Source organism: Citrus clementina, unplaced genomic scaffold (assembly GCF_000493195.1).
Source record: "Citrus clementina cultivar Clemenules unplaced genomic scaffold, Citrus_clementina_v1.0 scaffold_6, whole genome shotgun sequence".
In the NCBI taxonomy this organism is placed as follows: domain Eukaryota; kingdom Viridiplantae; phylum Streptophyta; class Magnoliopsida; order Sapindales; family Rutaceae; genus Citrus; species Citrus x clementina.
In genome coordinates, this window is record NW_006262139.1 from 21,726,429 (window position 1) to 21,744,251 (window position 17,823).

Consider the following 17,823-nt stretch of genomic DNA (forward strand, 5'->3'; position numbering starts at 1 on the left):
TGTTTATATAACTATATAAAAGCGGTTCGATGTCTTGGAGTAAGAAAGCACGTAATATTTCCTGATCTCATCACCTCGCTTGGGTCAATGATCTCAGAGAAGACGTCTCTACAGAGGGATACGCTCTCAGAACATTTATTATTTGAAAGACCAGCCTCACGACCAAACTTTTCACTCTCCTCTGCGCTCTCTTGTAGCTGAAAGGCAAACTCCAGACCACGAACCACATCACTCATGGATGGCCTTTGGGCTCCATCATCATTCAAGCAGCTAATTGCGACCTCAGCAAATTTGTTCAAGCTTTCATTTGTTATCTTACCCTTCAAAAGCGGATCAACAATCTCATCAATTGTTCCATTGCGATAACATTGTTCAGCCCAAACAGCTAAACTCACTTGATTCCGGTCCATTGTCCGAATAATAGGTTGTCGAGCGCACAATGCTTCCAATAACACAACGCCAAATGAGTAGACATCGGATTTTTCCGTTAGCTGCTGAAGTCGATAATACTCAGGATCTAAGTACCCGACGCTCCCCTTCACTATAGTACTGACATGAGTTTTGGACATGGAATTGGGTCCAAATTTGGACAGTCCAAAATCAGAAACCTTGGCCACCCATTTCTCATCCAACAAGATATTCGTTGTCTTCACATCCCGATGAATGATAACTTGCTTCGCCCCAGTATGCAGATACTGCAGCCCACGAGCCGCGCCTATGCAAATGCCAAGCCGTTGACTCCATGGAAGAGGAGGATTATTGCTGTCATAGAGATGATCCCGTAGTGTCCCACGAGCCATGAAATCGTACACAAGGATCATCTCCCCGTCATCATTGCAGTAACCAATGAGAGTGACCAAATGAATGTGTATTAGTTGGGAGAGCATCTCTATCTCTGTCTGGAATTCCAGGGCACCCTGTTGTGACCCTGGAATCAGCCGTTTGATCGCAACCGGAGTGGCGCCACCGTTGATGAACCCTTTGTATACGTTACCAAACCCTCCAACTCCAATAATGAGACCAGTATCAAAGTTGTTTGTTGCTGCTTTGATTTCGGATAGTGAAAAGTGAGTACATAGATCCAGCGTTAGAGATGAGCCACGAGACTTCCTTGACTTCATCTTAGAAGTAGAAAAACGTCTCCAGAAAAAAATTGAAAGAGAAATTGCAACAAAACCTGACATAAGTCCACCAACAATGGAAATTGTAGTTGCCATGATATTCTTGGATTTCCTTGATTGTGAGCTTATGTCAGGTTCGTTATTCCGAATTTCGCTGATCTGAGGTTCAGGATTAGGTCCGGCAAGATTTCTATTGTTGCCCACTTTAAAAATTTCAATCCCGTTCAAGATAGAATCAGAATACTTGGTCCTCCGTCGGGGAGCAGGGTGTAGTGCAACAGAGAGATTCTGCTTCTTTTCATTTCCTTTTGCTCCAATAATTACTGCATAGTCTCTGTAGATGGGAACGCCGTTTGCTCCACCCCAATTTATGATGTCTGCTTCAGCTTCTGCAGTTAGATTAGCTACGTAGATCTGGAACACTCTGTCGCCGGGCTTTGTTACCTCTTGCTGAAACTCGCAAAAATGAAGCCGGAGAAAATATGTGAACCTAGAATCCACTTGAAACTCCCAAGTGAGACTATACTCCTCGTTTTTTATCCTATCATTCCCCATTGACCTGCCGCTTTTGTAGACAACAGCCGGAGCAGAGTAATTAGGTATATTGCCAAATTGGAGGACAACACTAATGTTAACCGCAAGAGCACTGGGTCTGGCATCTGTCAAGTAGTCGCCATCCGTACTCCAGGTTCGAAGCATGCCTGTGTCTTCCTGCGGTGAAATCTGATTCCCACCAACATTTATTCGGTATAACGTCTCGAGGGGAGTACTGTTTATGATTTCGTATTGATTCTCCTGGCCAACGAACACGAAACCTGAGTTATTGGCGGCTGTGTAATAAAGATTCGTTGGCATGGATACTATTTCAATTCCGTTGATAAAAGCATATGAATCTCTGTAATCTGGACTTGCCATGAACGTTATGTTCAAGAACCTCTGACCTTCTTCGACGCTAATGCAATATTCTTTGAAAAACAAATCATTGCCCAAAGCATCGGCTGTGAGTGAAGCACTGAAGTTGCTAAGAAGGGTAAAAGAACCGGCTTTAACGGAGAAGAAAGCTTTAGAACTGTTAAAACCTGAATATGAGGTTGAATAGAAATACAGACGGATGAATTTTTGACCCGCGGTGAGGTTGAATCCGTAGGTGAACTGCGACTGAGAAAGCCGTACTGCCGAATACGGGGCGGGCTGCTGAGGAGCGGTGAAGGTTCTTGATGCCTCATTTTCCGGCACCGAGGGCGAGTATTCAGAGTTTATATCTCCAATCCAGGTTCGGTAATCTAGAGTACCGGAGGAGCCAAACGAGCCACAGGCAAGAAATATGCTCTCTGTGGGTTTGTAAAGAGTGACTGAGTCATCGGAGAAGGCGAAAGCCATGGGGTGGATGAAGAATAAGATGTAAAACGGGGTGAGATAACTGCTGCCAGTGTCCTCCATGATGGTTACTGAGATCTAGCAGGCTACAGCATTTGCAGATTTTACTGAAAACCATGGGCTAAACGCATGAGTAAAATGCGTCAATGCTCAGCCGCCCTTATACGAAAGGTAGAAGTTGGTCGGTCTTGATCTTTGGCCATTGGCAATTTGGCATCACTCATAAAAGAATTTTATTTTATTTTTAATCACAATGACAACGACATTTGACATACCAATACGTATTAGGGAGCTATTGCATTATTGCATTAATTTATTAAAGGTGCGTTTAAAATTGAGGTGATGTGTGTTTTAAGTTAAAAGATGTAGAAAATTGTAAATATGAAATTAAAATTAGTAATATATAGTAAATGTAAAATTTAAATAATAATTTTGATAAAATTATTGAGGATGCAATAATTTTTTTTATTATATAAGAGAAAAATTATATCAACATAGCTTCCAAGCTACAACAGTTAGTGTTTACCAAACACTTTAATATTTTAACTTTTAAATTACAGTTGTCCAACCTTAATTCCAAACGCATCCTAAGTCAAATGTTACAATATATTATGACCATATAATTTTTTAATTACACTTTCATTTTTAAACGTATACCTCTAAAAATTCTAGAATGGAATGTTAGTTTAAGAATTGACATGAATACAAACTTTATTTACTTTTTGAAAGAAGGGGGGGGAGGGGAGGCAAACAAAGGTTATGATAGACATCAAGATCGATATAATCCATCACAGTACACTTATAAGCAAACAATTAACATCTTATGACCATGATCTGGAGTGTATAGTAGTTCATAAGGATACTTTCATAGTGACTGTACCTTGCCTCCAGTAACTGTTCTCACAATAGACTAGAGTTATAATTGGAACACTCCTCCTGCTCTCTCCCCTCTCTATTTACCTCCTTCAGCTCTTTGAGCTCACCCTTGACTGCCATAGTTGGCTCCATGAGAGATGCTCCGCACAATTCGGTTTATAGTCTAATTAACTTTCTTTAAGTTGAATCTCAGAAACTTAAGATCTGAAAGAACCTCACTGCACAGCGAACAAAAATATATTTAAAAAAACATTGTAACACCCCAAATCTAACACGTGCGGAGCACGTGAAGAAGGAGGTTACTCACAAATCATAATCTTTACTCATAAGTTTCAAACTGAAATACCTCCAATTCTTATTCAAATAAATCCACAAATTCAAACGTCTAATACTAAATAATCTCTCCCGAGGACATAAAAAAAATAACAAAAGTCTCAAACTCCAAATTACATGTTCATAATAGAAATAACTAAATAGAAACACGAATCTATTCCTCCTCTTATTCAAATGGCAAACGAAAACGGAAAATTACTAACTCCAAAGCTAAGCGCACCTCTCAAAAGAAACTTAATCTGCAAGAAGTAATGACGAGGGGTGAGCCGTCAACTTGGTAAGTAAAACCATTTCTAACATACTAGGCCTATCGATACAAAAATATTGCAAGCCTTCTTTTGTTTAAAACATATATCATAATCTATATATTTCATAAAACGATATATCACGATAACATAACATAAATTCTTAATAATTCAGAACATCCAAAAGCATATTTACTTACGAAGTAAATCATATAATACGTATACATAAAACAAAAGGTTAGCTCATGTCACATAGTGTCACCTATAGTCCCGGTGACCCGGCCAGAAACAGAATCAGAATATCGTGTGCACACTCAAACAGAAACCCAGTTTTGGTCCAGACAGATATATCGTATATTACGATCAGAATCAGAATCAGAATAACTACGGACAATGAGCCAAAACATAATGACTTATACGTGGCACTTTGCATTATATGTGGCACTTTGCGACGCTTTGGCCTTCAAGAGGTGGCCCCCATATAGTCCCAACAGGTGGCCCCCGTACAATCATAAATAATTAAACCATACATAGGCATAAAATATTCTTATCAGTTTCATAAATGTCCATAACAACAATTTAGGCTTGCAAAGTATTTTATAGATAAAATCATAAAAGCTAGTCATGTCATAAAATAATTTACATATTTAAAAGCATTTATAAAATACTTTGTTAAAAAGAATTTAGGCTTTAAAACATTTACATAAAACTAATTTTATTATCAAAATCAATTAATCCTTTAAGTAGTATAAAAACATTTATACTTATAATAACAATATCAAAATACTTATACATATCCAGTATACTAGGAATGAAGTTACTTACCTCGACAAATGAATTAGAATTAACACACCTCTAAGCTTCTAAGAGCCTCAATCACCTTCAATACCTTAAACAAATACAAGATATGACAATTAATAACTTATTGTAAGAATCTGATTTTCTAATTCATACCCGTACAGGTCTGATTCTCAGAATTTTAACTCTTAATCTAAAACTCAGAATGATATAATATTCTATGGAACTATTCTGGACATCCATGAGTACCCCATGTAAAATTTACAAGAGGATCCGATATCAAAAACATTTTAAAAACTATTTACTTCTCAGCAAATTCGAAACTGTTTTCACATAATCTAAACCAAACAGAACGGGTTCCGTGATTTTTATAAAATAAAATACTGATCAGAAAATTATGAAATTAAAACTGGGAATTCTAGACACATATATTAACCTACATATAAACTTTCATAATTTTCCGAGTTCATTTGACGGTACAAATGGTCTTGTGAATCCGATCGCAATGCTGGAATCGCAGTTTTCCAGTGCAGTGGTTTCTATTTCGAAAATACATATAAAATTGAAAAAGAAGTCGAATTTAATGAAATAAAATTTAATCAAGAAGCCCTACATGTCTAGTTTCCAGAAATATAAATTTTACAAGAAAATTCGTTCAGAAAATATAGGTTTAAATTCGAATACTCATGCTGTCCAGAATTATCCTGTGCTTAATACGTTAAGGATTGATTAACTAAACTCATAATAAATCAAAACCCTAAACAACTCCTAAATACATTCTAAATCTTGCATTATGATCTATAACCATCTAGAATCGTGCCAATATAAACCCTAGATAGAGTGATTAGAAATCTGTTGAGAACAGGGAGAATAACTTACCCGTCGCTTTGATTCTCTCCTAAACAAAAGTTTGAATCCTAAGATTTGGTTAGGAGCGTAAAGAGCAGCAGAGAAGAAGAATAAACGTCGTGAACTTAGGGTTATGGAAGAGAAAAAGTATGAATTTATAGGGAGTCTTAAGAAACCCTATTTAATTAGGAAAAATAACCTTTTTTCCAAAATTATCTCATAAATAACCTCTATCTATAATTAGTATCCCTTTCTTAATAAGGGTTATAGGCCACCCATAATTCTCAATGAAAACTCAATTTCCATAATTTAATATTATGAAAATTTGTGGCGTTACAAACACTAATTAAAATATTAACCAAACTTTAGTTTAAAAAAATAAATAAAATTATCAGTCCCGCAAAAATAATCTTAATTGAGAGTAGTCATCGAATAACATTTCAACTAGAGTCTAGAATCTATAAAAGTAAAATAACGATATTAGGAGCTAGTGATTAGTGAGGATAATAATAATATTTTTAGATTAATGATAAATAAAAATAATGTTAAATAAAATGAAAAAAAAATAATAATAAGAAGAACCAATGTATACTTGACCGTTGGGACACCTATGGTTACATCTTACCGGCGCGAAACTCTTGATCTCAACGGCCTGTTATTGTGCATTGGTTCAGGAAGGTAACTCAATTTCATTTACGGATTTACCCTTAAGAAAATAAAAAACAGATTATTAAATGCAGAGTGGGCCCTCTCTAATTTTCTTTGTATTAATAATAGCGGTAATAAAAATATTCATTACAGATTTTTTTTTTATCAAATACTAAATTACATTCATGTAATTTATACCCACACACATAAATAGTTCATGTGTGTAGGTGTAAGTTACATAAATTATAACTTAAAGGGCTTTTTTTTTCGGTAAAAAAAAAAAGACAACGCCTTGGCTCAGCTAAAGAATAAGGTTTAGCGCCAAAATATTTTTTTATCGACTTGGTTGCATAATAAGTACATGAGATTGATTTAGGGAGGATGTTCCCTTTTAATAAAAGGAAGCAAAATCAAATTAAACAGGGCATCGTTTAGGAAACCCTTCTCTCTTTATACACATACTGTCCTAATCGTCTGGTGCTCATTATCTCACAGAATATAATCGTCCATTACCATGATGCAGGAAAGAAGCCGCATTCTTCCAGTGGGGTGCAAATTCTTACCCTCTGAGGAACAACTTGTTCGTTACTATCTTTTCAACAGGATTTCTGGAATCCCCACTCCCTTTGTTGAATATTTTGTGAAAGATGTAGATCTTTACGATTATGAAGAATCCTGGGATATTTGGAAACAGTTCGGAGGATCCAATTTAGAAGATGGTGAGGATCTTTACTTTTTCACTCACTTAAAGAAGAAGAGCATTAATGGTTCAAGAATTAATCGCAAGGTCGGTTCTGGTGCATGGCAAGGGGAAGATGCCGGCGAGCTAGTCCTGTCCTGCAACTCCAATCGCCCAATTGGTTCAAAGAAAATATTTCGATATAAGAACGACAACTCTCCACACAACCGTTTCTGGATTATGCATGAATACACTCTGAACGCTTCACTGTTGCCTCAGAACCATCATTCCAGCAATGACTGTGTTCTCTGTCGACTTAGAAAGAATGGTGGTCGGTCAGTGGGGATCAAGGATTCAAGGAAAAAGATAAAGATTGATAAACAAGTTGAAGACAATGATCATCAGCCAGCGGGGAAGTCAAATTCAAGGAAAAGGGTAAAGTTTGAACACCAACTTAATGACAATGTTCAGCCTAATGAGCCTTTTGTTGAGAATCACCAGAATCAGTATGTGCAAGAAAATCAATCGCAGCCCCTGAATGAACAAAGTCCTCATAAACTGCTTGAGTCCTCTGTTAAGAATAACCCCGAAGAAAAACCACCAGTGCCCAGGACTAAACAGACTCTTCTTGAACAAATTGAGCATTTAGCTGAGAATGGATATCCATATACTTTTGAGGAGAATCAACAACATCTGGCGATAAAAGGGGCCTTAACTTAGGGATGAACAAGATAATCTTTAAATGGTATAAAATTAATCCGTGCAAAATAATTTAAAAATGCCATCACCAATTATTTGGACGTGATTGTGGGATTAGACATTTCCATTAGCGAAGACTTGTATAAGTCGTCAGCAGAAAAGTCGGAAGTTGTTTTCACTTTTCAATGCCTTATTTTATCGTACATTCTCCATTTTAAACCTTTCCAACTTTGACTTTTGAACAAGTGGAAGCTGTGTTTTTTCCTTTTCCTTCCTCTTCTACTAATAACCAAGCAAAACAGTAACTAATAGTTTCAGCAGCATTTTCGTTTCTACAAATTTAAAATTACCCTGAAAATTTTGATACTGAATGCATGCATGCATTCGGAAATACATAACAACTGAATTTAATGTTGGGAAAAAATCAAGTTTTTAAATTTTTATAAAACCTTTTGAAGATCACTCTCATATAATATATAAGAATTTGTAATCTAGAAATCGTACCTTGAAAATCCGAGTTGGCTTTTTCCGCTGAAGTGATTTAGGCTCCTAGATCACGATCCGCCACCACCACTCTTGTTAGATCACGATCCGTCACCACCACGCTTGTTAGATCACGAACTGTCACCAATGATCTTCCAGGTTATGACTCAGGTTCGATCTACACTTGACGTGTGGGCGCCTTTATCACTACCAAAGCAACTAGCACGAGAAAATTTTTCTCTCAATAATGGAGAGAAAAATCTTATTCTCCGATTTGTATAAAGTGGCTTCCTCATTTTCTTTAGAGAAAATAAGCCTTTTATATCACCCTTTAGTGAAAACCTTAGGCTCCAAATAATTCAAAAAACAAAACCCACGTTATTTGCTTTTTCAATAAGGGACCCACCTTGTAAAATAACATAAGGCACCTTACACAAAAGCTAATTAAATGGAGCCTCCCACTAAATGATATATTTAGGCTTTTGACCCAAATAGCTAGTTATCTTACTTATTAGTCCAGTAGTGGTGCAGTCAATTAAATGAGCTAACCCGGGGATCATTTGGGAACATACAATAGTGGCTACAATAATTAGGCCTGTAATTAAACTAGCCCAATTATTTAATTCCAAATCTACTCCACTAAAAGATTGGAACTGACTTCCATAATTGTATGTTCGAATAATAATTCGTCCCAAGCCACATTGATTTCTTTACTGCACAATCCTTTGTACCACATCGTTAATTAAATTGATATCTCAACTGTCCAATCAATTTAATAACATCTTATTCCTTGATCCTTACTGGTTTTCTCTAATGATCATTTTCAACATACTAAATATGTTGACACACTCTGGCCAGAGAATTCTATGATCAAGTACCGAAAACCTATCAAGAGATGTTTTGTACAAATTCTATATTGTTAATCCATAACTCCAATACTCATAATTGCTCCCACCAAGATAGCGGGTAATCTTGACCACAAAGATGTGTCGTGCCCATTGGTAACTCAAATGAAACAACAATCACAATCATGAAATCATAATTAACTCAAGATTAAGATTACAGTAAAATCAACGCCTATGAGATTTAATAAGTCTGACAGTTATTACAAAGTTAATTAAATCTCATATGTGATCCTGTTCAATGTAGTCGTACTACATCAATAAATTCATACATGATTAAGACAAATCATTCAATGAATTTATTACAGTCTATACCTAAATAAAGTGCCCAACTTTATTTATCAACTGCGAACTAAATTTATTTAATCATAAGATAACTTGTATTTATGTCTTCTGTGAATCCACATGGTGATCACATAAATACATATAATTTGATTAAATGGACTTTAATACAAATATTAATGCAATTAAGATATTTGAATAAAATACCTCATTTATTTTATTAATCAGAAAAATTATTTATTACAATTAAATAAACACATATGCTTTTAAAGAGCATATTTTCCCAACAATCTCCCACTAGCTCTCAAAGCATATCTGGTGTATTGCACATGCTCTAGGGCTCTAAGTGCAGGTTATAAAGGTTTCCTACTAATGGCCATTGTAATAAGATCTGCCATTTAGCATCTAATGCCATTTGGGGTACTTTCATATAACCTTTCTACACTATTCCCTTATAAAATGATACTTCCTTTCAATATGTTTTGTTTCTTGTGGTTCCTTGTTTCCTTAGATTGAGCTACCGCACTACTATTATCTCAAAATAGTTTCAGGGGTGCAGTTACAGCAGGTACCACCTCAAGATCTTGTAGGAACTTGCGGAGCCATAGAGCTTCTTTTGCAGCTTCGGATGCAGCCACATATTCAGCTTCAGTTGTGGAGTCTGCAATACAAGATTGTTTCACACTCCTCCAACTAATAGCTCCACTTCCCAATGTAAACACATAGCCGGAAGTTGATTTTCTAGAATCCTTATCTGACATAAAGTCAGAATCAGTATAACCCACTGGAATGAGTTCATCACCAGAATACACAAGCATATAATTTTTAGTTCTTTTCAGATACTTCATTATATGCTTGACCGTAGTCCAGTGTTCAGGTCCAGGATTAGATTGATATCTACTAACCATCCTTACCGCAAAACAGATGTCTGGCCTAGTGCAAAGCATGTCATACATGAGACTTCCTACAACTTCTGCATAGGGAACTCGTCTCATTCTCTCTATCTCTTCAGATGTTTTAGGTGATTGATCCTTAGAGAATGTAATTCCATGTTTGAATGGTAATAAACCAGTCTTGGAATTTTCCATGCTAAATCTAGCCAATATCTTATCGATATAGACCGCTTGAGATAAGGCTAAAGTTTTATTCTTCCGGTCTCGTAGTAACTTGATACCAAGAATATAACTTGCCTCCCCCAGGTCTTTCATATCAAATTGTTTTGCTAACCAACTCTTTATTGTAGTCAATACTCCTATATCGTTTCCAATTAGGAGAATATCGTCTACATAAAGAATTAGGAAAGATATAGATTTTTCTTGAATTTTCTTGTACACATATGGTTCATCAATGTTCTGAATGAATCCAAACGATTTAATCGCTTGATCAAATCTGATGTTCCATGACTGGGATGCTTGCTTCAATCCATAAATGGATCTCTGCAACTTACATACCGTGTGTTCTTGGCCTTTTTGTATAAATCCATCTGGTTGCTGCATGTAGATGTTTTCTTCAAGATGCCAGTTAAGAAAGGCAGTCTTGACATCCATTTGCCAAATTTCATAATCTAGCACTGCAGCAATGGAGAGTAGAATCCTGATGGATTTAAGCATAGCAACCGGAGAAAAGGTTTCCTCATAATCGATTCACTCTTTCTGAGTAAATCCTTTGGCTACTAATCTTGCTTTAAATGTTTCCACCCTTCCGTCTACTCCTCTTTTTCTCTTGTAGATCCACTTGCACCCTATAGGTTTTATCCCATTTGGTGCCACTACAAGTTCCCAGACTTTATTGGAATACATAGATTCAATTTCTTGATTCATGGCCTTTTTCCAAAATTCAACATCTCTATCTATTAGAGCTTCGTTGTAACTAGTGTGATCTTGTACATGTTCATCTGAGATAGCCGTATAGGTTTCTCCCAAAAGCATGTATCTCGCAGGTAACCTAGTTACCCTCTCACTACGACGAGGTTCTAAAAGTGATGGTTGTTCAGGGTTAATCCTGTGTTGATCATCTAGTTGTTGCTGTTCTTCATGTTTTGTAACAGGCGTTGAAAGCTAAGCATCAACCTGATCACCTGACAGCTCTTCAAGTATTACCTTACTCTTAGGTTTGAAGTTATTCATATAGTCTTCCTCAAGGGAAGTGAAATGTGTGCTCACGATCACTTTCCTATCTTGAGGACTATAAAATAAACCTCCCCTTGTTCCTTTGGGATACCCCACAAACATACAAACCTCAGAACGTGAATCCATTTTGTCTGCCTTTGGTTTCAGCACATGTGCTGGTGATCCCCAAATACGGACATGTCGTAAACTTGGTTTGCGACCTGACCATAATTCTATTAGGGTTTTACGCACTGACTTAGATGGAACTAAGTTCAAAAGGTAAATTGCAGTTTCCAGTGCTAGTCCCCAAAAAGAGATTGGTAATGAAGAATAACTAAGCATAGATCTCATCATATCCAAAAGAGTTCTATTTCTTCTTTCAGCTACCCCATTTTGTTGTGGTGTTCTCGGGGCAGTCAAATGAGATATAATCCCATTTTCAACCAGATACTCTTTGAAATCTCCTGAGAGAAATTCACCACCTCGATCAGATCAAAGTTTCTTTATGTTCTTATCTAATTGCTTTTCTGTCTCAGCCCTATACTCTTTGAATTTCTCAAGAGCTTCAGACTTATGACGCATCAGATAAACATAACCGTATCTTGAGTAATCATCAGTGAAAGTGATGAAATACTCATAATCTCCTCGAGCTTGTACATTGATTGGTCCACATACATCTGTATGTACCAATTCAAATGGTACTGTTGCACGTACTCCTTTGGCCGAGAATGGCCTTTTGGTCATTTTTCCTTCTAAACAGTATTCACAGAGTGGCAATGATTCATTTTCTAATGGACCCAAGAGCCCATCTTTGATCATTCTTTGTATCATATTTTGGTTTATATGACCCAAGCGTAAATGCCAGAGGTAACATTGGTTGGAAGAAATATTTCTTTTCTTAGATAAATGTGTATGCTCATCATTATTTATCACTGTGTCATGCATAGAATGGATCATTGGACTTAAATGATATAAATTATCTTCCAATGTACCAGAACAAATAAGTCTCTTATTATGAAAAATAGAAACAGAGGATCCAAAATTTACAGTGTACCCTTGCTTTGACAAACAAGCTACTGAAATTAAATTCCTCTTAATGTCTAGAACATAAAGACAATTATTCAAAACTAAAGTCTCATTATTAAAAGATAATAAAACAGATCCAGTCTTCACTGCTGACACGAACTGTCCTGTCCCTAACTGCAGTTTGACGCTTCCTTCACTTATTTTCCTGGTTTCCTGAAACCAATAAAGTGAATTACAAATATGATTAGTTGCTCCTGAATCCAACACCCAAGTGTCAATAGGATTCTGAACTAAATAGGCCTCAATTACAAAAAGATTTCCCATACCTGATTTCACAATCTTAGGGCAATCCTTTTTCCAGTGACCTTTCTGTCCACACTTGAAGCATTTACCTTTCGGCTTGCCATCTTGCTTGGTAGACGGTCTCTTTTTCCCAGCTTTCTTCTTACCTTTGCCTTTCGGCTTAGGCCCAGAAGATGAACTTTTTTCAGTAATATTTATGCTTCCCAGAGATTTCTCAGCACGATAGATCTCTTCAGCAGAATGGAGTTCGTTCATCAATTCAGTTAAGGTCATGTTTCTTTTGTTCATGTTATAATTGGCCTTAAACTCCTTGAATGTTTCTGGTAGAGATTCTAGCACCATGTCAATCTTTGAGTTATCATCGATTTGTGCTCCCTGAATCTCAGCCTCATTCAAATAGTCCATCATTTTGAGGACATGACCACGAACTCTTGTGCCCTTCCCCATTTTACTGTTCATAATTCCTTTCAGCGCTGCTTGTCTCGTTGAGCGAGTACTCTGCCCGAACATCTGTTGGAGACTATCCATTATTTCAGTAGCAGTCTCCAAGTTCTGATGTTTGGTCTGCAGAATATTAAAAATCGAGGCTAAAATGTAGCACTTTGCCATTTCATTGGCCTTTCGCCATTTCTCATAAAGCCTCCTCTGATTTCTATGAGCATCATCCGCTGGAACTAGAGGGCATGGCTGGGTTAAGACATATTTATAATTTTCAGCAGTCAGGACAATGAATAGATTTCTTTTCCAATCTATATAGTTCTCTCCAGTGAGTTTGTTTTGACTCAGAATAATAGTAAGTGGGCTCAGGGAAGACATTTTCTGAAAAATAAAACATCCATGCATAAATAATTTGAAACAATATTCACAATAAATGACAAAAATGCATAAAACCATAAATGCATTTTAATTTATTGTAACGATAATCTAGTTCCGCTTTGACAAGCTATCCGGTGGGGAAGTCATGTCTATACTTACTAGACCCAATTACCCATTGGATTATTTACTTTCATGTAGAGACATGATAAATAATTATCGTTATCTTTTTGGGCCTAAATTTGTTAACAGAGCTTCGTTGGGAAGATTAATAACAAATTTTAGTTGAGTGTATAACCATTGTTTCAATCTACGTATTTTTCATATCAATAGTCACCGTTGGGGTGAACAATCGATTGAAAAATATTTCAATTTTATCTTTGAAGAAGTTCATCAAATAAAATATCTAATATATATGCCCTCCGAAGGGAGCATCACCGTATCATGAAGTCGAGGTATATATATAATTTTATTATTGAACTAACAATGGAGCCCGTGGGAAAATTATCTTGAATTTTCCCTCTCCCACTCAATATTTTAAAATTGATTTTTCCTTTTTAAAATATACATATTGTTAATTGCATGCTTCCTATAATATTATCTAGATGATATCAAATATTATTAAGCATACGCAAATTTCAAACAATATTATGAAATTCATTATTAATGAATGACATGTATCATTATGCATAGAGTGGCACTACCTATTCTATATGACATGTTATCATGGCATGTGATCATCCAAAACATAACATATAGAAAAACAATTAAATAATCTTAATTCATGGCTTTTCTAATAATGAAAAATATATTAACCCTAAGCCTAATCTTCATTGGGCTTCTTGTCAATGTCCATCTTCGATAAACTTGTCTTTGTTAATGGACTAGGGGAAATTGGGCTTTTAAATTTATAATTGGTCCAATTTTAATTTTAAATAAATAAATAAATAAAAAGTTTTTATTAAAATAAAAGTTTTTGGACCAAAAATAAATTTAATGTATTTAATTTTATCTATGCATTTTAATCCATTAAGCCCAATTTGAAATTGGGCCTAAAACTAGGAATCATTAAACCCAAAACTATTTTTAGATTTAAACGCAAAAAATTAAAAACGTTTCTGCCCAACTGGAAAAATATGAAACTATAGGGACCTCCATGATAAAAACCATGAAACCCTAAAATCACATTTTTCTTTTCGTCTTCTTCCCCAGCCGCCACCAGCACAAAAAACCAGCCGTTGTTTACTGTTTCCACACCGGACAGCCGTCATCAACGCCGGAAAGACGCCAACCAAAACGCTCCGCGCCTCCAGCCCACGTTCATGCTGCTGCTTGGGCGCTGCAGCTGCTGCTCGCGCGCTGCAGCTGCTGCGTGTGCAGCTCACGCTCCTAGCAGCGTGGCTGCTGGTCGCTGCGCGTGCAGCGTGCGTTGCTGGCAGCATGTGCTGCTGGCCACTCGTTGCTTGCTGCTGGTTGCCGCTGTCAAAATTTCCGGCCTCCGTCGTTCCGATCTTGAAAATTCGAGATTAATGTACAAATTTCTTAGGCCAAATTTTGGCTTACAAAAATTCTATAACTGTAAAATAAATCAAGAGAGAAACATGGTGATAAAAAACCACCCCTCTTGTTACAGATCCAAACGAAAAATACAACAGAAAATCTAACCATGAATTAAGACAAACCATAAACATGCTTTATTCATATATTAAACAAATAATATATATCTGAACAAATTGTGCCACTCTAATACATAAATTTCAAGATTAATTTCATACGAAATTCTTATATATTAATATGAGAAAGCTCTGATACCAATTGTTTTAAATATGCTCTTTAAAAGCATATGTGTTTATTTAATTGTAATAAACAATTTTTTCTGATTAATAAAATAAATGAGGTATTTTATTCAAATATCTTAATTGCATTAATATTTGTATTAAAGTCCATTTAATCATATTATATGTATTTATGTGATCACCATGTGGATTGACAGAAGACATAAATACAAGTTATCTTATGATTAAATAAATTTAGTTCGCAGTTGATAAATAAAGTTGGGCACTTTATTTAGGTATAGACTGTAATAAATTCATTGAATGATTTGTCTTAATCATGTATGAATTTATTGATGTAGTACGACTACATTGAACAGGATCACATGTGAGATTTAATTAACTTTGTAATAACTGTCAGACTTATTAAATCTCATAGGCGTTGATTTTACTGTAATCTTAATCTTGAGTTAATTATGATTTCATGATTGTGATTGTTGTTTCATTTGAGTTACCAATGGGCACGACACATCCTTGTGGTCAAGATTACCAGCTATCTTAGTGGGAGCAATTATGAGTTTTGGAGTTATGGATTAACAATATAGAATTTGTACAAAACATCTCTTGATAGGTTTTCGGTACTTGATCATAGAATTCTCTGGCCAGAGTGTGTCAACATATTTAGTATGTTGAAAATGATCATTAGAGAAAACCAGTAAGGATCAAGGAATAAGATGTTATTAAATTGATTGGACAGTTGAGATATCAATTTAATTAACGATGTGGTACAAAGGATTGTGCAGTAAAGAAATCAATGTGGCTTGGGACGAATTATTATTCGAACATACAATTATGGAAGTCAGTTCCAATCTTTTAGTGGAGTAGATTTGGAATTAAATAATTGGGCTAGTTTAATTACAGGCCTAATTATTGTAGCCACTATTGTATGTTCCCAAATGATCCCCGGGTTAGCTCATTTAATTGACTGCACCACTACTGGACTAATAAGTAAGATAACTAGCTATTTGGGTCAAAAGCCTAAATATATCATTTAGTGGGAGGCTCCATTTAATTAGCTTTTGTGTAAGGTGCCTTATGTTATTTTACAAGGTGGGTCCCTTATTGAAAAAGCAAATAACGTGGGTTTTGTTTTTTGAATTATTTGGAGCCTAGGGTTTTCACTAAAGGGTGATATAAAAGGCTTATTTTCTCTAAAGAAAAGGAGGAAGTCACTTTATACAAATCAGAGAATAAGATTTTTCTCTCCATTATTGAGAGAAAAAATTTCTCGTGCTAGTTGCTTTGGTAGTGATAAAGGCGCACACACGTCAAGTGCAGATCGAACCTGAGTCATAACCTGGAAGATCATTGGTGACAGTTCGTGATCTAACAAGCGTGGTGGTGACGGATCGTGATCTAACAAGAGTGGTGGTGGCGGATCGTGATCTAGGAGCCTAAATCACTTCAGCGGAAAAAGCCAACTCGGATTTTCAAGGTACGATTTCTAGATTACAAATTCTTATATATTATATGAGAGCGATCTTCAAAAGGTTTTATAAAAATTTAAAAACTTGATTTTTCCCCAACATTTAATTCGTCCAGATTGGAAAATATCATTCAAAAATATAATTAGATAAAACTCAATATTTATTCTACTTCACCTGTTCACCATTCACAATGTTTATATAACAAGTGGTTCGATGTCTTGGATTTAGAAAGCAAGCAATATTTCATGATCTCATCATCTCCCTTGTGGGTCAATGATCTCAGAGAAGGCATCTCTACAGAGGGATCCGCTCTCAGAACATTTATTTTTTGAAAGATCAGCCGCATGACCAAACTCTTCACTCTCCTCTGCGCCCTCTTGTAGCTGAAATGCAAACTCTAGATCACGAATCACATCACTCATGGATGGCCTTTGGGCTCCGTCATCATTTGTATATTTAAAAAAATGATGCAAAGTATCGATTTTTTATGGGCTGTCTGTGTTTGAATGTAAATGGCCCTCAGAATAGGTCACAGGGTAGCTTGTCAGTTCATTTGTAAACTATGCCTTGCAGGGGATATTGTGCAGCAAGTGCGGTAAATACATAAGACATTACTATAAGTTAAACATTACCTCAAATGCAAAGGTTTAAATATTTTTCTCCGTGTCATATGCATAAGTCATAACCATGGGCATTAACTGTCACTACCGTAAAAGTTGCTGCCACAGAAGATACTAGAATCTTTGACGCAAAATTAATCACTTCAATCTTAAATATAGCTGAGCCAATGATACATATACCTCATCAAATACCGCGTGAGGTGGATTTAAAATATCATGGACATACTGCAATTTATGCGAGACATAAACTTAATATAATAATACATGGGAGTTTGAACATGGGACCATAGCAAACGTGTGGGGAAATATAAAACATCTGGCGATAAAAGGGGCCTTAACTTAGGGATTAACAAGATAATCTTTAAATGGTATAAAATTAATCCGTGCAAAATAATTTGAAAC

The 17,823-nt window shown here is 35.9% G+C and overlaps 2 protein-coding genes across 2 annotated transcripts; one reads left to right on the forward strand and one right to left on the reverse strand.

The window, feature by feature from the left end:
• Window positions 1-11: 11 nt before the first annotated feature.
• Window positions 12-2,676, reverse strand: LOC18039322 (receptor-like protein kinase FERONIA). The gene has a single exon (XM_006430411.2). It carries the CDS (start codon window positions 2,559-2,561, stop codon window positions 12-14), a length of 2,550 nt encoding a protein of 849 aa, XP_006430474.1. The 5' UTR covers window positions 2,562-2,676.
• Window positions 2,677-6,764: 4,088 nt separating this feature from the next.
• LOC18039323 (NAC domain-containing protein 83) lies at window positions 6,765-7,646 on the forward strand. Its single transcript, XM_006430412.2, has one exon. It carries the CDS (start codon window positions 6,765-6,767, stop codon window positions 7,644-7,646), a length of 882 nt encoding a protein of 293 aa, XP_006430475.2.
• Window positions 7,647-17,823: the final 10,177 nt, after the last annotated feature.

Excerpts from the sequence above, each read along its gene's own strand:
- LOC18039322 (XM_006430411.2), bottom strand. The coding sequence starts at position 2,561 with ATGGAGGACACTGGCAGCAGTTATCTCACCCCGTTTTACATCTTATTC.
- LOC18039323 (XM_006430412.2), top strand. The coding sequence starts at position 6,765 with ATGCAGGAAAGAAGCCGCATTCTTCCAGTGGGGTGCAAATTCTTACCC.